At 55.7% G+C, this 24,899-nt stretch overlaps 1 protein-coding gene across 2 annotated transcripts in view; it reads left to right on the forward strand.

Annotated features, from left to right (window-relative positions):
- The window catches only part of TMEM132C (transmembrane protein 132C), a 307,971-nt gene extending 286,501 nt beyond the window's left edge, over positions 1-21,470 (forward strand). For both annotated transcript variants that reach the window (XM_058691482.1, XM_058691483.1), the window contains 4 exons: positions 11,875-12,080; positions 13,461-13,734; positions 14,724-14,915; positions 20,160-21,470. In XM_058691482.1, coding sequence (XP_058547465.1) covers positions 11,875-12,080; positions 13,461-13,734; positions 14,724-14,915; positions 20,160-21,347 — 1,860 coding nt within the window. In that variant the 3' untranslated portion in view covers positions 21,348-21,470. The remainder of the gene's footprint in view (positions 1-11,874; positions 12,081-13,460; positions 13,735-14,723; positions 14,916-20,159) is intronic.
- The last annotated feature ends 3,429 nt before the right edge of the window (positions 21,471-24,899 follow it).

The following is a 24,899-nucleotide window of genomic DNA, read 5'->3' on the forward strand; positions in this document are numbered from 1 at the left end:
CCCCGGTGTGTGAGCTGGAACCTAGGTTACTCCTGTTTGCTCCCTCTTCCTCCCATGAAGCGCTGCCCTTAGAGGATTAATAATGTCGGGCAGTGTCAGCCCATGACCGTCGTGCCTTTTTAGTGGTGCCTCATCGTGTCCTCTTGCTGGGATGCGGTGGAAAGATGCGGTGTGTGCCCACGGGTGATGCCCGGCACAGCTCTGCCCCTCGTATCCGAGACCATGATTTTCGTTCACAGACAACGTCACCCAAACTGAATTAAGCCGAAAAGGGAAATTGTTGGCTCCTCTATCCAAACAGGAAGGGATTTCTGGCTTCAGGAGTGGCTGGATCCAGGGGCTCAGCATTTTTAAGTCTCTGTCTCTTGGCTCGGTATCCTTTGTGCCGGCTGAATTCTCGGACAAGTTGTTCTAGGTCAGGATGGCTGCAAATGGCTGCAAAACCCTGTTTTCACATGTAGAATTTCAGCAGAAATGAGCAAATGCCTTTGGCCCAGCCTGAAAAGCTCCTGAGATCCCCTCTGTCTGCACCAGCTTAGCTCATGTGCTCAACCCAGCAGCCAGGAGTTGGGACCAGAAGGATGTAAAGCTCTGCTTGGATTAGGACGTGGTCACATGACCCTCCTCTTGAGGCTGGAGGCGGGGCTTCATCCAAACCTCCAGATGGACCAGCAGGAGGGGACCATCCCCTGATGAAACAGGGGCTGAGGACAAGGACAGGTGCCTAGAGAGGGTTCCCTCCCCTCCCATCCCCTTACTCCTTGCCATCCAACCTTTCCGTGACCCGGGACCGTCCTTCCATTTCTTAATTTGGCCAGGGTTAGAAAAAAGGGCCTTTCCAGCCCGGCCCAGGGGCGGTTTTGCCTCCTTAATTTTTCTTGGTGACATCAGCCAAAGCACTGACCTGCCCTGACGGAGCCAGAGAACAAGAGGGAGCAGTGGAGTCTGAATTCTCTGGAATCTTCCGGCAGGCCTGTGCACCGAGCTCTCCCAGGGGGACATGGCCCTGCCTTTGCCTGTGAAAGCCCCTGGATAGTTGTCCAGGAATGGACACTTGGTGTGCAGAAGGCTTAAACGAGCTGATCCCAACTCAGAAGAGGAAAATGAGGACCGGATGAAAACACCTGGCAGATGAATACAGCAGACTCACTTGAAACTCGGACACACTGGCCTTCCAGCTTCATCTGGCCCCCGAGCTCCCAGAGGGGACACAGGTGTGGTCACGGCCACCCCTCCCCGGATTCCCCATCCATTGTGTGGCTGGATTGTTTCCATCCTGGCTGCCTGGGTCCCCCCGTGATTAAACCCTCTGCTCCTCCCTCCCAGTGACAGAGGTGACAGCACGGAGTTCAGGCGACGGCTGCTGCTTCCGTCCCCGGGCAGCTCCTCCAGGCCTGGGGGCTCGAAGAGAAGCCATGTGGCCCTCCTGTCATCACGGGACTGCTCCGTGCCTCGGGTCCCGCATCCCAGGATTTTTGGGTCGCAGGTGACATCACCATCTGCCCAACCCTCCACAGATTCCCCGTTTGCTAACAGGATAGAGACTAAATTAAACCTTCTTGGCACACACAGGTCCACACGTGTGATGGGAACTGTGTCCGAGGCAGGTGCAGTGCTTAGCTGGACCACGGCGATCTCTTCACGGTGTGTACAAATATCAGAACATCAAGGCATCCGTCTCAAACACCTAGGACTTTGATGTGGCCAAAATACCTCAGTAGCGTCTCAAAGAAAATCAAAGGAGGCTTCTTCCTTCAGGAAACACTATGTTAGTCCTAATGTGCCAAGGTGACAAACATTCAGCTCTGCTCTTAAAATCACACGAGTTAGGGGCGCCTGGGGGCTCAGTTGGTTAAGCCGCCGACTCTTGATTTCAGCTCAGGTCGTGATCTCACAGTCCATGGGTTCGAGCCCCACGTCGGGCTCTGTGCTGACAGCTCAGAACCTGGATCCTGCTTCGGATTCTGTGTCTGCCTCTCTCTCTAACCCTCCCCAATGTTCTCTCTCTCTCTCTCTCTCAAATAAACATTAAAAAAATCTAAAATCACACGAGTTATTGTGCATGAGTATGTGAGAGCGACTTCTCAAAAGACAAGGAAAGGAATCGAGTGTACTAAGTCTCCTGCCTGTGAGCACCTTGGAACGGAGACCTCACGGAGGGGGGACCATGTCATCTCAGACCTCAGGAAGTGTCTTTATAGCCATTGTTCTTTTTAATTCAAAAGTGGAAGAGTTAAGGTAACTTTTCACCGATTACGTTGGCAAAGATCATCAAAAAACAGAAAAGAGGAGCGTTTCTGGAGCCAGACAACTGCTTTCACATGCAAATCCGAGTGCTACTGGCTGTGTGACCTTGGACAAGCGGCTCAGCCTCTCTGTGCCCCAGTCTCCTCACCTGTAAGGTGGCTTGTGTGGGGACAAAAGCACATGTGCGTTCGGAGCAGAATCTGGCATACAGAAGGCACTTAATACGTGCTAGCTCTTCTCATCGGCTCTCTCCTCCTGGGACCTTCTTCCCCCAGGTGTCCAGGGCTTCCACCTTCCGCCAGGCAGGACTCTGTCTGAACGTCACCTCCCGAGAGGTCTTCCTGTGCATGTTCTCCGTCCTTAGTGGGTCCTTAGGTCATCATGCTCTCGGTGTGTGTCACCTGCTGTTAGTTCTTTGTTTGCTTGTTCTCATCTGTGGCCATAATGTGTGCACGAAATGTAACTTCCTGAGAGGAGTCTCTTGCCTCCCTCTTCCCGTGTCCAGCACCTGTGAACGTGCCTGGAGCAGAGCACGGGAGGAGTACGGGGTCCCCTTCGCTTCCTGAGCCCGAGTGCCCTGGCCAGTGTCACGGCCTGGCCCCCCGGTGTCTCTTCCCGGCCTCCCTTCCCAGCCTCCCGTCCTAGCCTCCTTCCCCAACCTCCCTTCTTGGCCTCCCTTCCCAGCCTCTTCTCCTGGCTTCCCTTCCTACCCTCCCCCTCTGGCCTCCTTTCCAAGCCTCCCCTCTCTGTCTCCCTTCCCAGCTTCCTTTTCTGGCCTCCCCTCCCAACCTCCCTTCCCAATTTCCCTTCCCAGCCTCCCCTCCTGGCCGCCTTCTCCACCTCCCCGCCCAGCCTCCCCCACCCCGGCCAGGCCTGGCCCAGCACAGCCACCTGCACGGGGACAGGATTCCCGAGCCAAGACTGTGTGCCGTTTCCGTGTCTTGCCAGCTCTCCGCCCTGTCGGCTGGGTGAAGTGCGGTTTATCGCTGCACGGATTTCTGCGGCCGTGGGAATCCCGTTTGGCAACCACAGCAAGGGGCAGGAAGGGGAAGGAAGGGAGGTGTGCAGGCCTCGCCCCAGAAATGCTGGCCAGCACCAGCCCCTGCCGGTCCCCTCTCCTCGTCTTCCTGAAATGTGCCGCTTCGGGCGGTGGGGGGGAGGGGCGACTGCGCCCCGATGCCAGATGGGTGGCAAGGTGTGTGGGAGAGCGGACACAGGGAAAGGAGAGGGGCCCTAATCCCCAAGGCTGGGTGCAGGCAACACCTCCACTCCAGGAAGAGAGGCGCTCCATGGAGGCTTCCGGAAACCGCTGCGCCCTTCCTAAACCTGGAAGCAGGGCTCCCCCAGTCTTCTCACGGCCCTTCAGCAGCCTCTCGGCTGCCTGGGGATGAGACCCAAAAGGATAAGACGGGGCTGCCGGGAGTGGAGACAAGACAGGACGGAAGTCCCCGAGAGTTCCAGGCAGGTGCGGCGGCACCCGAGCTCTCCACAGAATAACTCGGGCCACTGTGCTGTGTAACCGATGACCCCGGCATTCACCTGTTGAAGGAGTGACCCTTATTCTCGCTCACGCGTTTACAGGTCATCTGGTGGTCTGCGGGCTCAGCTGCGCGGCCCCTCCCTGGGGGGGGGGGGCGGGGGGGCTAGCATGGGCCCCACGGGGCTCGTTCCAGGGTGAGTCTGAGGTAGCAGCTACTTCTGGGGAAGCGCCTCGTGGCAAAGTGCGCAAAGACTGCCCGAAACACGCAGCAGCTCTAAGGCCTGGGCTGGGACCGGTCGGCTGTCACTTCTGTTCACATGCTCCTGGCCAAAGCCAGTCACGTGGCCGGGTCCGCCCTCAGCGGGAAAGGGGAATCCACGCACAGTAGGAGAGAGGGAAGAATCAAGACCGAACAGCCTCATCACCACCGAGCCGGGGGGCATCGGGGTTGAGAGCAGAGCTCCGGGGTCTGCCTGGCTCACGGACTACCTGCTGTGTGATGTTGGGCGAGTTACATCACCTCTCTGTGCCTTCCTTTCCTCACTTGCAGTATGGATATGATTAAGAAGATAGAGTAGCTCCCTCGTGTGTCCACAGCAAGGCTTCAGTGAGATCATCCACGTGAGCCTGCACTGAGTGACCTTAGTGAAAGAGCTTAGCATAAGCGCTCAGCAAATGCTGGCCGCAGAGCAAGTGCTGTGACAGAGCACACAATTACCAGTGAAAGCCCACCTCCTTGTGTGCGCCTGTGTGTGCACCTGCGCGTGTGTGCACCTAGGTGTGTTCCTGTGCGTGTGTGCACCTGTGCATGTGTGCACCTGGGTGTGTTCCGGGGTGTGACTGCACCTATGTGTGCACCTGTGCGTGTGTGCACCTGTGCGTGTACCTGTGTGTTCCTGTGTGTGTGTGCACCTGTGTGTGTTCCTGTGTATGTGTGCACCTGTGTGTGCACCTGTGTGTTCCTGTGCGTGTGTGCACCTGTGCATGCACCTGTGTGTTTTCCTGTACATGCGTGTACCTATGTGTGTTCCTGTGCGTGCATGCACCTGTGTGCGTTCCTGTGCATGCATGCACCTGTGTGCATTCCTGTGCATGTGTGCACCTGTGTGTGTGTGCATCTGTGTGGCACCTATGTGTGTTCCTGTGCGTGCATGCACCTGTGTGTGCACCTGCGCATGTGCACCTGTGCGTGTGTGCACCTGGGTGTGTTCCTGGGTGTGCGTGCACCTATGTGTGCACCTGCGCGTGTGTGCACCTGTGTGTTTTCCTGTATGTGTGTGCACCTGCGTGTTCCTGTGTGTGTGTGCACCTGTGTGTGTTCCTGTGCGTGTGTGCACCTGTGCATGTGTGCACCTGGGTGTGTTCCTGGGTGTGACTGCACCTATGTGTGCATCTGTGCATGCACCTGTGTGTTTTCCTTTACATGCATGTACCTGTGTGTGTTCCTGTGTGTGTGTGCACCTGTGTGTTCCTGTGTGTGTGTGTGCACCTGTGCGTGTGTGCACCTGGGTGTGTTCCTGTGCGTGTGTGCACCTGTGCGTGTGTGCACCTGGGTGTGTTCCTGGGTGTGCGTGCACCTATGTGTGCACCTGTGCGTGTGTGCACCTGTGCGTGTACCTGTGTGTTCCTGTGCGTGTGTGCACCTGTGTGTGTTCCTGTGTGTGTGCACCTGTGTGTGCACCTGTGTGTTTTCCTGTACGTGCGTGTGCCTGTGTGTGTTCCTGTGCGTGCATGCACCTGTGTGTGTTCCTGTGCGTGTGTGCACCTATGTGTGTGTGCATCTGTGTGGCACCTATGTGTGTTCCTGTGCATGCGTGCATTTGTGTGTGCGTGTACCTGCGTGTGCACCTGTGCGTATGTGCACCTGCGTGTATGCCTGTGTGTGCAAGCACCTATGTGTGCACCTGTGCGTGTGTGCACCTGTGTGTGTGCCTGTGTGCAGTGGGGGGCGGGGGGAGCTGGCAGCCCTGAGTGGCCGCTGGGGTAGGGAGTGTGTGGTGAGCCCCATACCTGAGCACCAGGTACTATTTTAGGCACTAGGGATACGACCCTGAACAAAACAGTCAGCAAATTTTGTCATCCTAGAGTTTGTGTTCTAGAGAGAGAGGACAAGTAATAACCACAATAAATAGGTAAAACATATGGTGTAAGGGAGGGCAATAAATGATAAAAGAGAAAAATAAAGCAAGGAAGGGGCTTGGGGGAGTTGCAATCCTAAGTACAAATGTCAGAGAAACGGGGTGTGTGCGTCTGGGAAGTTTGCCACTGAGTAAAGCAGCACCTCTCCACTCAGCGCTGCTGACGCTTGGGGTCTGCTGATCCTTTGTTGGGGGCCATCCTGTGCGGTGCGGGATGTCGAGCAGCACCGCTGGCTTCAACCACTAGAGGCCAAGTGCACACCTTCCAGCTGGGACAAGCCGTCCCCTGGTTGTGACAACCAGAAAGATCCCCAGGGACCGTCGGATGTCCCCTGGGGGACCCGCTGGCCCCTAGCTGAGAACCACTAGGCTGATGGGGTGTGGAAGGGCCAGCCGGGACGCAGGAAACAAACGAAGATGCATGGACAATGCGTGGGACGGATGGCAGGGGTGCATCAGGGAAGGGCCTGTACCCCTCTAAGGATTTGTCCAGAGTTAAAAGGGTTCTGTGATTCACACTCAGTTGTACTTGTAAGCCCCACATGAAGACAGTAACTTCCAAGTGGAGAAGAGCTCTCTGTGTTGGAAATGCCTGCTGGTCTCTTCAGAACCTTCTAACCTCTCCTCCTGCTCTGGGAGGCCAGTCTCTGTGGGGTCTGTACCAGGCCCCCGGTTCCCCGCACACTGGGGCAGAGGGAGGCTCCAGCCGACAGGGGCGGAGTGGGGAGAGCGGTCTGTACTCTCATCCCTCTGGGCCCCTTCCAGCAAGCTTACAGGCTGATCACGGCGGCCTCGTCCACCAAGGTCCCTGCTCCCGGAGGCAGGCGCCTCTGATGGGGCAGTGCCCACGCTGTGCTCTGACACCTGCTCCTCCCCTGGCCTTTCCGGTGGTGGCCACATGCACCAGTGTCCTGGGGCTGCCGTGACAAATGACCACGGCTGGGGTGCCGAAAGCAATACTGTTCTCCCACAGTCCTGGAGGCCGGAAGGCTGAAAGCAGGGTGTGGTCAGGGCCCCGCTCCCTCTGAGGTGCCCGGGGGTCCAGGTCTCCCGGCTCCCGGTGGCTGTGGTCCTAGCTGCTCCTCGGCTCGTGGCCGCATCTCTCCGCGTCTCCCTGTGTCCCCACATCACCTCCGAGTGCTTGCGTCCACAGACTCCAGTCCTCCGTGGCCCACGCCCCAAGCTGGTAATGACCTCATTTCAGATGACATCTGCAGAGACCCTATTTCCAAACCAAGTTCATTCTGAGGTCCCGAGTGGGCACGGATTTTGGAGGGTGCTCCTGAACCCCCTCCATCCCTGTATCTCACCTGCTGCACCACCACCTGCGGGTCTCCTGGAGTCCTGTCTACACCTTTGTAAGGAGTCCCCTTGAACGGATGTGTGTAGCCCGGGTTTGGACCCATCCAGCCCATGCAGGCAGGTTCACTGGGGATGGGCCAAGAGACCAAGGGCCAGGCCGCTCGTGAAGAGTATGTAGACGTGATCCCTCTCAGGCTCACCGGCCGGTGGCCTCTCAGCCCCTTCCTGTCCCTGCCCACCCGCCAGCAGGAATGGAGATGACCCAAGACCCACAGGGCACGAAGGGTGACTTCCAAGGCCGAAATCTTGGGATGCCGCCCTCGAAGGCAACACAGTCAAAGCCGTCTGCCGAATCCTGCAGCCTCCGTGCTCGCAGACCCTAGCCTTCACGCCACCACCCCACCGCGGCCAAGCCACAACCTCGGCGAGCCCCCGCTTTCTCATCTACAAAATGGGATCACGACTGCTGCCCGTAGCTCCAGAAGGGACCCACGTGAGGAAAGCACGTCGCAGATGTAAAACAAGGCATAGCTACTGCACAAGACCGTGCAGTATTTTATGTGAACACAGCAAAGTACACACGTATACTCAGGGAATGTACTCCCTTACACGTATAGGGAATGTAAATCTGATTTTTTTGTATCTGTGCTTAATTTCTGTTTCCAGCCCCCAGGCTCCTAAACGGAAAAAAAAAAAACCCACAACACTATGCCAGGAGTTTGATTTCTAAACATATTAAGTTTGAGATGCTAATTAGAGATCCAAATGGAGATGTTGAATAAGCCATTGGGTTCTGCAGGCAGGATGCTGGGAGTCATTAGCACCTAGGTGGTTTAACTACATTATTACACTAATGAAAGGTAGGTGTTCTAGACTGGATGTCTGGGTCCCCCCACTCCAGTTCCTAGGTTGAGACCCTAACCTGCAATGTGATGGTATGACAACGTGGGACTTTAGGGAGGGGACTGAGTCATGAGAGTGGAGCCCTCGTGGATGGAATTCGTGACCTTACACGAGAGACCCCGGAGCCCTCTCTCACCCCTTCCGCCAGGTGAGCACACGGCGACGAGACAGGATGGATTCTCACCAGACACAACCTCTGGGGCTTCCAGCCTCCAGAAGCGTGAGAAGCTGTGTCTGTTCTTGACCCCCAGCCCGTGGTATTCCCTTACCGCAGCCCGAATGGACCAAGACAGGAGATAGAAGATGCCGTGGAAACAAAAGAAGGCCAATCGCACTATTTGAAGGAGTGAGTCTCCATGCGTGGTCCCCAGATTTGGAACGTCAGCATCACCCAGGACCTTGATAGAGACGCAGAGGTGGGGGCCCCACCGGGATGTGAGACTCTGGGGGTGGGTCCAACAGTCTGTGTGTTGACCCACCCTCTTGACGCTCCAGTTTGAGAACCTGCTTGGCTACTTTCTCAGACAACAGTTGCGTTGGACGCCAATGTGACCAGCAGATGGCTTTACTCTCCCCGTGGAAAGTGGTCCCCAAGTGGCTCCCAACGGAAAGGTGGCGTCACCGGGAAGTTGCCAAGGCCCAAATGACAACAGAAGATGCCAACTGACCGTGTGCTGCTCACCCAGACCCATGCCGGCCCCTCCGGGTGCCAAGAGCAGACATCAGTGGCCGGTTCAGTGGCCATGATGTGTCCAAACTGGAAACTTTAAAGGTCAGAGTGAGCAGAGGTCAGCGGGCAGCTTTCTCAGTGGGAGGCCCATCCACCATGAAAGATGAAAAAGAGTGTCAAACGAAGCCAAGGGACTGAAAAGATTCCGTTGGGTTTTCGGTTCCTTTTTTTTTTTTGGCAGCTAAGCTGGCTCATTTTGCGATATTGTGGTTCTCACTTGTAGCCACTTAGGAGATGATGAATGCATCCCGAGACTTCCCCAGACATTTATGCCACCTGCAGGATTAGCAGTGACAATGGCTCTATCATGCACCGCGACTCGATACCCTTGGCGTTCCTCTTAATTATTTATATATTCTGGAGCAGCCGCGTTCCCTCCCACCAGAGCTCAGGAAGGTAATAAATGAGGAAAGTCAATGGTCTGTAAATTACAACATTGATTAAAGAAGTGATTACTGATATAACTCTTGCTTGACTATTATGCTAACGGCTGCCCAGATCCAGGACGGTGTTTACATGCTAATGGCGAGTCTGGGACGGCAACTGAAATTGGTTTCCACCCTTAATCAGTAGGTAAACATTTTTAAACTACTCTTGACCATGAGTGAGAAGACCCATCCGTGTGTTTCCTTCCCAGCTGCTCCTGCCACTGTCCCCAGCAGATGGAGGAAACTCTCTCAGCCCAGCCCTCACCAGCTGCCCTTCCAAACAGAAGTGAGAGCTGGGGATGAAAATTGGGCCCAGGGTAGCCATCCGTAGTTCCCAGAGGCTGGGGAAAGAGGGGTGATCATGCAAGTTCATTGCTCAGCAGCGATGTGATTTAACTGGGTCCACAGACCACCACCCCCCCCCCCCCCGCCGAAGGAGATGCTGCTTTTTCTAGAGTGCACAGTCCCGACAGGAGACAGATAAGCAAATTGGCAATTACAGCTTAGTATGTTAAGTGCTATGTGAGGAGTCCATGTGTGACTTCATTAACTCTGGAATGTTATGCAAAACTGTAGGTATATGCATTTCCATGGCAAGAGTGAGCTTGACTTGTGTTCTCAAAGGAGTCAGTGACCCCAAAAAAGTTAGGAAACACTGCTTGAGACCTTTCTGGAAGCTTTCAAGTAAACTTCTTGTGTTTCCACTGCTTTTGGCTCCATTGTATCTCATTCTCCGACCACATCTCCCCTCACCCTAAGATCCTTCTTTGGTTGTCTTGAAGCAGGCATCCCCATGAAGAAAGGGTTCAGTTCATTCATCCACCCAGCTTTCCATCAACCCATCCATCTATCCATCCACCTGAATATATGTATACATACACACACACACACATCCATTCATCCACCCACCTATCCATCCATCCATCCATCCATCCATTCATAATTCATCCATCCATTCATCCACCCACCTATCCATCCATCCACTCATAATTCATTCATTCATTTATCCACCCACCTATCCATCTATCCATCCATTCATTCATAATTCATCCATCCATTCATCCACCCATCTATCCATCCATCCATCCATCCATCCATTCATAATTCATCCATCCATTCATCCACCCACCTATCCATCCACTCACCCATCCATCCATTCATACACCAACCAAATGCACATACATACATTGGTCCTTTCAGTGTCCACTCTGCCAAGTTCCTGCTTCTTGAGCATCTGGTGTGAAGAACCAAGACATCAAAGATTTAAAAAAGATGTACTTCTTTCCTTCAAGTATCTCACGGTTTCGTGGTTGATCTGGACACGTGGGGCCAGTATAAATCATATCTTATAAACTTGAATATGCAAGACAGCCATGTCATTTCTTAAAAACCCAACTTGATTTCTATTCTCAATTTTCAATTCATTAAGGCTACAGAACATAGTCCCAGACTAATTTCCAGGAGATGTGACTGTTATTGCCCAGGTCTTGGGAGAGGGGGCTTCTAGTCCTCACGTGTCCTCCTTACAGTCCCTAGGGGCATCCAATGTCAGAGTTAACTAGGATACGGTCCCTCCCCTGTCCATGGCACTTCTCCAGCCCACTTCCAGGGAACACCACAGGCATCCCCCTGCTGCTTCTTCCCCGCCCCCCACCCCCGAGCATCCATGAGGCTGTATATAGATTCATCTCCCTAAGGGTTTAGACTTTGGAACACACTGCCTTAATGCTTGCAGACTTTTATTTTATTTTCTATGTGTTTATTTTGCTTTGTGCTCTATCTTGTCTCTCTCCTGAGGCAATGATGTGGTAGGAACTGGAAAAGCAAGGGAAGGACTACACGGGGAGGGAACATACCTTGAAATGGCAATGCTGCCCCTCGCAGGATAAGCAATTATAATACAAATGCATAAACCATCCCAGGGGGTCGGGGAGGTGCCTGGCCAGGCCATTAGGGAAGGAAGGGCGGGCCAAGGAAGCCCCGCATGCAAAGGCCCGGGGGTCTCAGAGACTGTTGGGGCTGTGATCAGGGGGAGAGTGAGTCAGGCTGGAGAGGAAGGCAGTACAAACCCTGCAGCTCTGGGGGGCTGGTTGGGGTGACATGTGGGTATGGCTCATTTTATGAGCAGACATCACCTCTGGGCCCCACTCAGAGTTCGGTCTCACCTGCGGATCTGTGCAGGTTCCAGCTCACGTGGGGGTGGTACCACCTTCCACCTTGAGCTCCTACTGTTTTGTATCCTGGGGCCTTCTCAGACGCCATGCACCTGTGTCTCAGCCTGGACGTGCAGGGCAGTTAACACACGGGCAGTGAGAGAGAGGAGCTGGGAGATAATGTTCCTGGCTCTTATCCTTCAGGTGGGCAATTATGTAGGCTTACATGAGGTTCCAGAGAAACTGATCCACAGCAAAAAAAAAAAAAAAAAAGTAAAAATGCGCCTTCCTATCGACTCTTTCTCTCTCTGTCTCCCTCACTCTGCTCGCTGGCCCCCACTGGGGGCCATCTCCCAAGTAAACCGAATGCACTGAATCCTTATCTCAGGCACTGCATTGGGAGGAACCTAAATTAAGCATGTATGCTGTGTGGAAAAAAAAAAAAAAGACACATGGAAGAAGAGTGGTCTCCATCCCCTTTCTGTCTTCGCAGGTATCTGACGGCTGTGATTACGTCTTTGTCAACGGCAAAGAGATAAAGGGCAAGGTGGACGCGGTGGTGAACTTCACCTACCAGCACCTGAGTGCCCCCCTGCACATCACCGTGTGGGTGCCCCGACTGCCCCTGCAGATCGAGGTCTCTGACACAGAGCTGAGCCAGATTAAAGGCTGGAGGGTCCCCATTGTGGCCAGTAAGAGGTGAGCCCAGGATGCAGAGATTAACCAGAGGCGTGATAACAATGGTTTTATTTACTGACCACACCACCGACGGAGCCAGGATAGGGCCCGGTAGACGCCGGTAAAATGCTGTGATTACATTTTCTCCAGCCCACCGGAGGCCCAGGATAACCAGCCGGGAAGGAGGCTGGGAAGCGGCAGGATCCGTATCACCCCCAGGCCGTGTGCACTCTACACTTGGACCTCTCCCAGACCCTCCTGAAACAGGCTCCCCCAGAATGAAGCGGCAGAAATGATAGGTGTTTCTAGCCCCTCAGCACCCTGGGGGAATCTGAATTGGGGGTTATTTTCTCTAAGCAAAAGTGACTCCTTTTTCTGTGCTTTGTGAATATCCATAAGCTTGATAAGCTCTGTGTGCATCGAATTACTGCATAACATTTCATTGCATTTATGTTGGACTATGGTGTTACTGTTTTCTCTTTAAAAAAAAAAAAGGGCTCTTTGTTCTATGTGACTCTGGATTGTCATACGTAGGAGCTGGGGTCACCCATCCTGAATGCTCAGGGCTATTTTCCAGAATCTTCCAGGCACCTGGTCCTCATTTTAAGGGGCAATGAGTGCTTGAGCGAACATACACTCAGCACGAGCCCCTTGGGCCCGTAAGAGGCAACATCCCTCTCTGCAGGGAGAACTTGAAAGAATCTTCTCCAACTGCAGAGGGCGGTGGTGAATCCGGGCAATCCTTCAGACTGTTTAGTGGTCATGAATGACCTAGAGAATGAGCGTGCCCCGTGCCCCTGGGGAGGGCGACCTGAGCCTAGCCGCCACTCTCTAGCTCTGTGAGCTTGGGCAGGGTCCCTAACCTCCCTCCCCAGAACATAAGAATAATAACACCCGTGTTATGAGATTAAGAGTCCATACGTGTGGAGCCTAGAAGGTCACATCTCAAGAGAGTAATACAGCTCTGCCCAATAGAACCTGCTGCCATGGTGGAATGTTCTAGAACCACACTATCCAATATGGCGGCCGCTAGCACATGTGGTTAGGGAGCACTTGGTATATATAGCTACTGTGCCTAAGAAATTTACATTTTTGATTCATCTCATTATTCATTTAAATTAAAGGGTAAGTGGGCGCACATAGCTACCAGCTACTCATTTACTGGACAGTGTAGACTTCGTAAATATTAGCTCGTAAGCCATTTGTCAATAAATGCCTTCAGGAGAGGGATGTCCGACCCTCTGTGCTGCCTGTGATGGGAACAGCACTCCCGTGGGCTCCTGAGGCCCCCGCCTGGGATGTTGTCCCATGGAGGCTGGGGCGGGCACCTGCCTGTCTGGCCTGTGACTCCAGAGTGTCTGAATCCATTCCTGGGACCTGAGAGCTTCTCGTTCCCCCAAGGCCCACACGGGAGAGCGAGGATGAAGACGATGAGGAGCGGCGGGGCCGGGGCTGTGCCCTGAAGTACCAGCATGCCACGGTGCGGGTCCTCACCCAGTTCGTGGCCGAGGGCGCCGGCCCATGGGGCCAGCCCAGCCACCTGCTCAGCCCCGACTGGCAGGTGGACATCACCCACCTGGTTGCAGACTTCATGAATCTGGAGGAGCCTCACGTGGCCACACTGCAGGACAGCAGGGTCCTGGTCGGGCGGGAGGTCGGGATGACCACCATCCAGGTAGGAAGCCAGAGCTGGGCATTTCTGCCCTGAGCACCGTGCCGGGCTCTGGGGGAGGCTCCCAAGAAGGGTGGGTCATTGTGCCCAATTCCTGGCCCCCAGGATGGCATCCCCGGGACACCAGAAGCTGGGCTAGGACCAGCCCGGGGGGGCCCAGTCTCCTCGCGAGCACAGCTGGGAAGGCGGTGGTCACAGCCCCTTAGCACCTCACATGTCCCCTCTCCCAACTGCTGTGTGCTCCGTTCCCAACACCTGCCAGCCCTCCCCGTCTTGCCCCTGTCTGCCAACCCTTCATCCCGCTGTCCACACCTGACATCTCCTACACCTCTCAGAAGCCTCCTCCCCTCCCCTGCATGCTGCTCACGCTTGTGGCCGGGGGAAGGTGCCTCCCTCCTTCCCATAAAGCATTTAGTCATTCTGCCATGGATCCATCCAGCAAACCTCTCTTCGAAGTCCTACTACCCTTTTTGTTCAAGGAAACACATATGACAGGGAGTGGTGGGCCTTTTCCCAAATCCCTCAACTTCCACCTTCCTGACTGTACTTCGTGGGGGGGGGGGGGGAGAGGAGACTATAATTCAGTTCCCCCACAGTTACTTCCATAGTTCATTTAGAATGTGATCCAGGTTGCACAAAGTCAACTCGTGTGCGACTCTTCATGAGCCTCGTCAGCAGGATTGATTGCCATGCACAGTTAACCAAGTTGTGCAGGGTACAAGAGTCCCTCACCTCAATGGGAGGGGTCCTTTCCCTTTAAAAACAGAATGGATTTTAACACTTGTTGTCCTCTCCCCACAGAGCTAAAGTGTCGTGGGGAAGGGTGGCTTTATCTGATTCTTGCAAAGGCCTGGCGTGGGCTGGTGTATCTCTAGGGAAGAAGGTGGGAGGCTCCTTCACCCCGTACTCTGGACCCAGGCCTGGGGCAAGAAGGAAGTGTTGCCGGGGAAGCTCCCAGCATCTGGAAATCTTCTGTCCTGTCCATCCCACAGGTATTGTCCCCGCTGTCAGACTCCATCCTGGCAGAGAAAACGGTCACCGTGTTAGATGACAAAGTGTCAGTGACGGACTTGGCCATCCAGCTGGTGGCTGGGCTGTCCGTCACCCTCCACCCCAGCACGGAGGACAGCAAGGCCATCACAGCTGTGGCCACAGCTCAGGAGCTGCTTCGGACTCCCAAGCAGGTAGGGATGGTTCTAGAAGCCGGAGTTCAAGAGGAGCAGGGCGCTTGCCGTGCCTGACTCCGCGAAAGGGGCGGGGGGAGGGAGGAACGGAGCAGAGTCGCTGAACCACAGTCCAGAATGCAGTGATGGGGGCGCTGTGAAAAGCCACAGGGCTACGTCATTCCAGTCGTGGGCTCTGGGATGAACCAGACAGGTGATGCCCAGTGTGCAAGTCTGGTTCCACAGACTTGGTGGTTTACAACAAGGCCCGCTTATTAGCTCAGCTCGGTGCGTCGGGGGCCGGGGCGGGCTCAGCTGGGTTCCAGGCTCAGGGCACCACAGGCCGACAGCAGAGTGAGCCGGCGGGGCCCTTCTTGGCGTGTCCTGGGGAATAATCGGCCTCCACGCTCGTTCCTGTCTCTGCACTTCTGTGGCAAGTGTCTGTGTCTTTGGTGGCTGTTCCCCGGGGACCCCTCGGCTCCCTAAGGCCACCCGTGTCCCTTGTCACTTCCCACACCCCCACTGTCTTCAAAACCAGCAACATGCATGGAGTCCTTTTATGCCTTAGACTTCTAACCTCCCCTCTGCTGCCTGCTAGAGAAACCTCTCTGCTTTGAAAGGCGCACGTGTCTACACCGGGCTCAGCCAGATAATCCAGGCAGGTCTCCCTATCTCAAGGTCAGCTGCGCCACACAGCACAGCATCATCACGGGAGTGGCATCTCATTATGTTCCCGGGTTCCAAAGATCAGGGCGGGTCATTCCAGAGAGTGTGCGGCTGCTAGCTGACTTTGCCCCAGGTGTCAGCAGGAGGGTCCTGGAATACGTTCACATCCACGTCAGGCCCCCATTGATGGCTTCTCTCCTGGGGGCGTGGTGTTTTCTACTCTCTAAGGAGCAAATTGAGGGGAGTGGAGCAAAGTGAGGAGACAAGGCAGAGAACATGGAGCTATTTGCTCAGAATGGGTAATTAATTAGGGCATGATTGGCCTCGCAACCTTCCTGGCTTGGGGGCGGGGGCCCCGACCCCCATCCGGTGTGTCCCATCTGTCTTCATCAGCTGATGGTAATTGGAGGTCCCCGCACGGACTCCGGGGGGATTTATGGATGCAGTTCATTTGATTTGCAGACATGACTCTGGAAAGGATGGAGCTTTAAATCATTCCTGGGCCTGTGTTGTTTTAAGTCATCCAGAATTTCTCATCTTTGGGGAAATGCACTGGCCTCTCCTGGGCACGTCCTGGGGTCCAACCTCACTGGAACCAGCTAATCACCTGACTGAACCCTCAATCACACAGCAGCACCGACTCAGATGGGTTTCGGCAAGCCCGCGGGGTTCTGAAGGCTTCATCCAGACTGTCTGCCACTCAGGGGGCTGGTTTTAGGTGAAGTTCTTTCCCCGTCTAGAGTGTGTGAAGAAAAATTAGTTCAGGATGGAAAGTCAACCAGGATGAACTCACAGACCGTGTGAACAGTGTGTTTATCCCAACCCTCGGCGCATGGAAGGCCGGCACCTTGTTCTTGATATTTCAGCCCTGAAATACAATGTGGGAAAGATTTTTACACCCGTAAATATGAGGGCAATCGTATATACTTTGCCTGTGCCTCATCTGTTCGGAGGAAAGCCAGGACAGAAGGGTAAAACGGGAAATCCCCTGGCCTTAATGCATTCGATTTACCAATTAGAAGGGGGGGTCTGTCGGATTGTGGGACTTGCCATTGATGCAGACAGAGGGGACAAGGGTGGGAAGCAAAACTCCTGAGCCATATTGCCTGCCTTAGTTTCGATCCCCCAGAAGCTGAGCCTGCCATGAGGATTCGCGATCAAATGTTTAATTTGAGTGCTGGAGGGAGCCCCAATACGGGAGTCAGGAAGGGCTACAAGGGATAGAAGACAGCAGAGCGCGCTCCCCACCCGCGGCCGCCGCCGTGGACTACTGGAGCTCGAGTCTTCTGGGGAAACCACCAGCCAGTGTTGACCAGGGGCCAGGGAGCTGGGCTGTATGTCACGTCTCCTATCAGTCATTGTTGAGGGCTGCTTTGGGGGGGGTGTTAATTCCTTGGCACTTCTGGCTACAGACGTGGCCACGTGGCTTCCAGAGGTCGGAGAACTCCCTCAGACAAAACAGTCTTGCACAACTGACCCCTGAGCGGGCAGACACCGAGAGGGGGAGAGGGCAGGTGCCACCAGTGAGCGCCATGCCGTCCTGAGATTTCGGGCACGGTCTCACTCACTCCTCTCAAGCAGCGGGTGTTGGCCTGGCCTTCAAGTTAGTGGAGACAGAGCCCAGACCCAGGCTGGCTCCAAGCAGACATCAGTATTTATCAGTTCATGCCTGGGGATTTGTCTTCAGGCCAAGCTAGATCCAGCTGTCCTGAATGCTAGAGAATATTCCAGCCACTCATCCCGTGGATCCTGATGTCCCCATCTGCCTTCTCCACATTCGTTCCGCCTGGAACATCTCACCGAAAACTGTCGGTGGCTCTCGTACTGTCCTTCCTTTCCTTCCTCTTGCCTTTTTTGGTGTGTTCCGTCTCTTTTGATCCCTGTGATTGTGTTTTGGGTAAATTCCTTGGCTCTGACGCCCTGGACATGGACTCTCTTCCCCCATACGTGTCTAATCTGCTTTGCAAACTAGCCGTTGGGTAATTTCAGTTGGAGCATTCTTTCACGAAGTCCTCTCCATGCCTCCCTGTTTTTTGTTTTTGTTTTTTTTCCCCCTCAGCCTTCCTCTCAACATGGTGTCTACTGCGTTCCTTGTCCCTTGAACCGTTTTATTTCATGGGCCATTTTGTCGTTGCTGCTGGTTTACTTTATTTCGGTTGTTCCATTATCCAAAACCCTTGCCCTGCTGATCGACCTGCGTTTTTTATGATTCCCTCTCACGGTAGAGCCCTCCCTCCTCGGGACTGTAACTTTTTTTTTTTTTTTTTTTTTTTAATCAGAAGTGCCTCAGGCTGTGGCTTCTTCCCTTCGCTCGCTCCCAACAGGAAATCCTTGCAGGCCTGCATTTGCACGGGCCCAGCCCTAAGTGCGTCTTGCTGTCAGCGGCCGGGCACCATATAGGTCGTGCACCTTCAGACCCCACACCCAAGTGTGGGGACGCGGTGGGCTTTTGATTTCCAGGAGTCACATTTTCCAGGCAGTGCTCAGAGCACAAGCAGGCATCGTGGCTGTTTCTGGCCCGGGTGGGTAGGACTTTCTCATCGCCCCCCGCCGGGTCTCGATAGCCCTGCTTTTACGCAAGGGGTCCCATCCCCAGAGGACAGTCCCTAGGTGGGCATGAGCATCCCTGCCACTGGCTGGCAGGCCTTCTGAGCAGCTCTGACACCCGTCCCCCCTCCAGCCCACCTCGGTAACAGCTATCTGTATGGACCCCTCTGGTACGCGTTCCCTCTTCCTTTCTGGTGCCTGGGAATTTTCATGCTGTTTTGTATATTCCCACCCGGCTTTTAAGTGGTTGATCCTCAGCCAGTCTACTTTGTGGTTGGAACACCCTCTTCAGAGACTCTCTCTCTCCATTTCTTAACTCTTCTTCCCCCTGCGTGCGCCTCCTATTCCAGCGGAGCCCCCCAAAGCGGCTACAAGACGGCCACTACCGCCGCAGACTTGCACCCCAACTCAGCATCCCCGGGGGCTGCAAGCTTCCCATCTCTGGTTCCCGCCGAAACCCAGGGATCCCCTCCTATTGGCTGCTTTCTATCCTGAGCCCCTTCCTGAGCCAATCACTGTGAACTGGGTGGTGGGATGCTCCGATTGGCCAGGGCTGGGTCACATGCCTAGCAGGGGCGGGGCCAGCCCCACCCTCATCCCGCCCCTGCCCCGCCTGCCCCGCGTGTGCTCGCGCCCTGAGCAGGGAGGACTCGGTTCTCCAAAGGGAAGCTGGTGTTCCAGTCCCAGGCGGAAAAGAGGGCTAGAAAGTGTCCAGGCCAAGCACACGTCCATCTCAGACCCTGGGGCGGAGGGGTTCACACTCTCAGCTGGGGAAACAGGATTGTTTGGGGGGAAAAAAAAGGGGGGCCAGGAGAAATAGTGCATCCACGTGTTTAACTCACAACTCATGTCAAATTCTCGGCCCTCGGTTGTCATGCCCAGAAGCCAGGACCAGAGAGGACACAGCATCCTTCACCTGTAACAGACCCCTGGGGTGGCGTTAACTCTTCCCTCCCCGACTCTGCTCCTCGATTCTCCTCCAGCACTTGCGGCAGACTGTCCCAGGAAGGTCAGCCCGGCCTCGGTGGTGGCCGGGGCCTGCCCCTCTCCTCCTGGCCTCCCCGCCCCACCCCCAGCTCCCCTACACAGGCAAGCACATCCCCACCTGTGCACACGACCTGTCCCTGCGTGCCACCACTCACAGCCTCGTGTGTTTCTGTTCTCCCTCTGGCTCCGGGCGCCCTCTCCGAGGCTCCGCCATGTCTGGCATGGACTTCTGACTCATGTCCCTAAATGCCTGGTCTTAGAAAACACGGAAGAATTCCAGACACATCAAAGTTATCGTGGTGAGTGGCCGTGGTGGTGGGACTCTGGACGGACCTCCGGGCGCAAACCCCCCATTTTGCCACTTCCCTGAGCCCGCCATGCTGTCCATGATCCCGCCTCCTCACCTGCAGCAGGAGAAGAGGTGACAGTAAGAGTAATAGAGTGATAGTAAGAGTGATACCTCGGGTATCACTGTGAGGGGAAAGTGAGTCCGTCCTCGGAGGACACAACAGTGGCGGGTTCCCAGGACGCACAGCCGCCACTGCCATTGTGGTGGCTGGAACATCGGTGTGCCAAGGACGGCCCCCCGGCCCAGCTCCCAGCTCCTGGGAACGCGTCACCTTGTGCGGCCAAACAGACTTTGCAGGTGTGAGTAGGGATCCCGAGGCAGGGAGATTACCATGGGCCACCCAGACATCTCAAGGCTGGACCCTCCTCAGAGGAGATGGGAGCATCAGAGCGAGCCGTAGGGAACCCGCAGACTCCGCGTGGAGTCTGCGAGGAAAGCCGTGGGGCCATCTCCGCGAGGCTTCCTGGTGGCCCTCCCCAGCAAGGGTTAGGCTGGAGCTGTCCCTGCACGTGTGTTCTTATTTAACTTACAGCGATTTTCCGATCCTGATGTAAAACCTGAATGTTTTCTCCCCAGATTCATCGGCCACCGGGTCTGGATTTGAGTCCCGCTCCTGATTCCTTCGGGTTCTGTTCTAGGCCGGCGGGCAGGTTCCTAAGAGGAGAAGCACCCACAGGCCTCACGCTGCGGCCTCCTAACAGCCTCTCTCCTTGCAGGAAGCCGTGGTCAGCACGTGGCTTCAGCTCAGCGACGGCTCGGTGACGCCCCTCGACATCTACGACACCAGGGACTTCAGCCTGACCGCCACCTCCCTGGACGAGGCCGTCGTGTCCGTCCCCCAGGCCCGCTCTCCCAGGTGGCCGGTTGTGATGGCCGAAGGGGAAGGCCAGGGGCCGCTGGTCCGAGTGGACATGACCATCGCAGAGGCCTGCCAGAAGTCCAAGCGCAAGAGCGTCCTGGCCGTGGGCGTGGGCAGCGTCAGGGTCAAGTTTGGCCGGAACGACGCCGACTCCGGTCCCGGCAGGGGCGGCGACGAGGGCGAGATCAAGAACCACGCCAGTGACCGCCGGCGGAAGGTTCAGGAGCCCGAGGGGCCCCCGCCCGGCGGCTCCTCCGTGGAGCGCGAGGAGGGCGCCCCCCGCGGAGGCGGCACGACGGCCCGGCCGCTGCTGGACAACAGGGTGGTGAAGAGCAGCCGGCCGGACGCGGGCAGGCCGGCCGCAGAGGGCCAGCTGCAGAACATCCCCCTGGACTTCACCAACTTCCCGGCCCGGGTGGACCTGCCCCGCGCGGGGGGCGGGCTGGGGGCCAGCGGCCTGCTGCAGACCGCGAGGGGCCTGAGCGACCTGGAGATCGGCATGTATGCCCTGCTGGGCGTCTTCTGCCTGGCCATCCTTGTCTTCCTCATCAACTGTGCCTCGTTCGCCCTCAAGTACCGGCACAAGGAGGTGCCCCCGGAAGGCCAGGCCTCCGCCACCCACTCGCACGACTGGGTGTGGCTGGGCAACGAGGCCGAGCTCCTGGAGCAGGCGGGCGAGGGGTCCCCGCCGCAGGACGAGCACACGACCGTCCTGGACCGCGGGCCGGGCGGCAGCGAGGAGAGCAGCTGTCTGTCGCTCAACGGCGGAGCCCGGCAGCACGCGCAGGGCCGGGGGCACGGGCCGGACTCGGGGGGCAGGCAGGCCAGGGACCCGAAGCCCGAGGCCCTGCACTCGCCCACCTCCGAGAGGAAGAAGGTGAAGTTCACCACCTTCGCCACCATCCCGCCGGACAACGGCTGCCCCAGCGTGAACTCCATCCTCGGTGGCGGGGGCGAGGACATCAAGTGGGTATGCCAGGACGTGGCCGCGGGCGCCCCCGAGGAGCTCAGAAACTACCTGGAGAAGTTCAAGGAACAGGCGTAGGCCCCTCCGGCCGGCGGCTCTGCACCCCGCCCCTCGCGGGGCTCGGAGTGGGCCTGGCTCCGGCGTCGGGCGGGATCCTGGAGGGGCCGGCGTGGAGCGGGGGACGCACCCCCGCCGTCAGGCTGTGCGAGTCCCGGAGCCTCCGCGAGGGGCCGCGTGTCTTTTGTAGCAAGGATTTTGTAGCAGTCGATGATGGCGGAGTTTTGAAAGTCAGCGGAGCCAGCTCTGGGTGGGTTGCTGACCGAGACCCTGAACCACACAAGGGCCACGTTAGGAAGGTGATTTTACGAGTTGAAACATAACCCAGACAAGCTACCAAAAATTATTTGTTAAAAAAATGCAAAAAGACAAATAAAAAGACAGAAGGAATCATCTCTTTATTTATATTTCTAATAAAGTAGCAAAATCTACAACGAGGTCCTGCTAAGGCCCCATTTCTGTTTTAGTTCAGTGTCCCCCCCTTCCGAGGACGGCCGTCTCTGGGAAGAGACCGTCCCAGCCCTGGGTGCCCTGGGATGATGAATCTGAGGCTTTTCGATCTTTCCTGGATAATCTTCTCTTCTCCCACATTTCCTTCCCTCCTTCCAACAAGTTTTCTGTGTCCTATGCTGCCATCTGATTTGTATTTAATGTTTATTTCCAAGGACCAAATGGTGTATTTTTCCTGATTTAAACATACGTTATATTCGTATACATTAGGTGAATTCTTAGAAATAGTCTCCATTTATCCATCTTTTAAGTAGTAAGTCTGATGCTCTTCTGTACTCCTCCAGCCTTGTTGATATTTGCTGGGGTTTAAAAATCAAAGGGTTGGGGGGCGTCCCCTGGATCTTGACCTTGCCCTCCACCACACCCACCCCCCCAGGCCACAGCCTGCGGGCGGAACACTGCCCGAGGCTGTTCCAAGGGGACCCAGCCAGCCGCGCGGAGCTCACAGAGCCCAGCACCCAGTGGCTCCCCACTCAGGGGAGGTCTGGTCAGATCCACGAGGGAAAGATCGTGCCCAAGAGAAGTCTGCGCCTCCTCGCGTGGGACATCTGTCACGAGACCCGCTGACGCTGAGAAACGAGCCAGGATAAAAACTCGGGGAGGGTTTTTGAGTCGTCCCTCTGACTCTGTGGGGCGGAACATGCCAGCGTGGACCGACATAAAAATCTGTGTTAGATGGTCAGCCAACTGTGGTTTTTAACAGCCTGATTGTGTAAGCAGCACATTTGCAAAGACGCATTGATCCAAAGTCAACTGTGTGTGGCCGAGAGAGCACCGTGTCCTGAATGAGCCCCCTCAGTGACTGCCAGGCCCCGGGGCCTGCTCTGGGCAGGCACCGCTCACCCATGGGGCTCGTTGTTTTTATTTTTTTAATTACTAAGATCAGTAGCTAAGAAAGGGTCCTTGGAGCCTCGTGACCTTTTCCAAAGGCTATTTCTAGCACATATTACAGACGGAAGGGAGATATTTATTTATATCTGTGATGCCAGTTGTCATTAAAACGCTTTCCATGCCTGGACAAGTCAGTACCTTGTGGGGTGTTTCTTTTTTCAGTTAGCTCCTAGTTCCTCTCCCGCCGAATGTACAACTTGCTGAAGAAACCACCTGTCCGCTGGGCTCGAGGGAAGACAGCACGTACGTGGGTCCCGTGACTGATGCAGAAGGAGTGCTTCCCGGGACCCCCTCGTCCGCCGTCACCCCCACCAGCGGCTCTCATGCTGCGCGTGCCCACAACCGCCAGGAGGGCTCATAAACTACAGGCTGCTGAGGGGGCTCCAGAAACACGCATTCCTGACAAGTCCCAGGGCAACGCGGATGGGGCGGGTCTGAGATCCACACCAGGTAGAGGAACACCTTGACACTGGGTGGAAAGGGTGGGAGCCCCGTCCGGGAGGAAAGGGGCTTCTTTTATCGGGACTGTTTTTGTGTGTGGTGTTTGAGGTCTCAGTGGGACTGTGGTCGCCGTTGGTGACCTGGGGGTAGAGAATGTTTTGGTAGAAGATAAAGTGGCGGGATTCTTTTTTTTTTTTTTTTTTTTTTTTTTAGTAACAGCTTCATTAAGACGCAATTCATGTGCCATAGACTTGACCCATTTACGGTGTACGATACAGTGGGGTTTTTTTTTGTTTATCCAGAGAGTTGTGCATCCATTGCCTCCCCAACTGTCGAAAATTTCCATCATCCTGAAAAGAAACTCCATACCTGTTCCAATCACTTCCCATTCCTTGAAAACCCCCGGCTCCAGGAAACCACTGGACTTGCCCAGATATGCAGGCGTCTCTCTCCTTGTGGGAGAATTCTGACCATTCCCTGAGCAGGATCCTCCTTCTTGTGGGGAGCCGATGGGGTTAATGCGACGGTGAGGTTTCCTAATCAAGGCACCAGGAGATCTCGGTGCCCCCGCAGCACCTCTGGACAGTGCAGTGGGAAAGCACGGACTTCAAGACCTTTGGTGTCCGCTCCTAAATCCAGCTACCTCCCTGGCTAGTGCATACATTTCTTTAGAAGCTGAAGGCTCCAGATAAGGGGAAGGAGGGCTGTGGTTGGCTCTATAATGCTGGGTGCTTCGTCTCCGCCCCGAGCTTGGAAAGGGATCAGACCCAGCCACGCCCCACCCGTGTGCTCCCGCAACAAGCCGGACGCTGGCCCTGGGCACATAACTCACGAGGTCCACTCCGGTGAGCTGAGCTGTTCCAGTTCCGAGCCCGTGAGACAGGGAGGGCCGCTGAGGTCTTCCTCCCCGGTCAGGAGACTCAGGGAACACCCCCACTCTCGTTGGTGGACAGCCAAGAGGCCAGGTCGGGGTGACCGCCTGGTCCCGTTTCCCCTGGGACCGACCTGTGTTTTAAAATGGGGAGACCCTTTTTATTTTCCAAATTAACACAGTGTGCATCTGAAGCTCACACCATGTTGAATGTCAAGTATATTGCAATTAAGGGATAAATTAGGAAAGGAAACCTGAAGACCCGTGTCCCATGCAGCGTCTCTGGGGAGGCTGGGATTGGTCGGCCGCCCTGGGCTATGGAAGCGATACCAACTCCCATTAAAAGCTGGTGCTGTCCGCAGACAACACGTCAGTCCCGCCCTCCCCCGACTGGGGTTTGTGACACGGGAGCACACGTCCCAACCTCCAACTTGGGGCCTGAGCCCCTCCCTTCCGCGTGTATCCTGGGTTGGATCAGAGGGCGAGGTCTCCCTCGTGCGTACGTACACTAAATAAACGGTACGTTACCAAACTGTGAGACCCTAAAACACATCGGATCGGGCATCAGGATCCCCTATTCTCTTTTATTCTGAGCACCGATGCCGCACCCACCCTCCAAGCCCGCCCGCCTGCCTCCCTCTTGACATGTGAGCCTGTGAAGGCACTGAACGAGTCTGCAGACCCACAACCTCTGATTTATTCCCAAGGGTGCGTGCCAGCTCCTTCTGCAAAGAAGGCCCCAGGTGAGCTGTGCAGGGACCTTCTCCTAGAAGGCACCCATCTTCTTTACAATGACGTGCGTCTGAGTCTGGGGAGGGGGTCACCACAGCCCCGGAACTGTTCAGAGAGACCAGCTATAA

The sequence above is a fragment of the Neofelis nebulosa genome, chromosome 11 (genome assembly GCF_028018385.1).
Source record: "Neofelis nebulosa isolate mNeoNeb1 chromosome 11, mNeoNeb1.pri, whole genome shotgun sequence".
Taxonomy (NCBI): domain Eukaryota; kingdom Metazoa; phylum Chordata; class Mammalia; order Carnivora; family Felidae; genus Neofelis; species Neofelis nebulosa.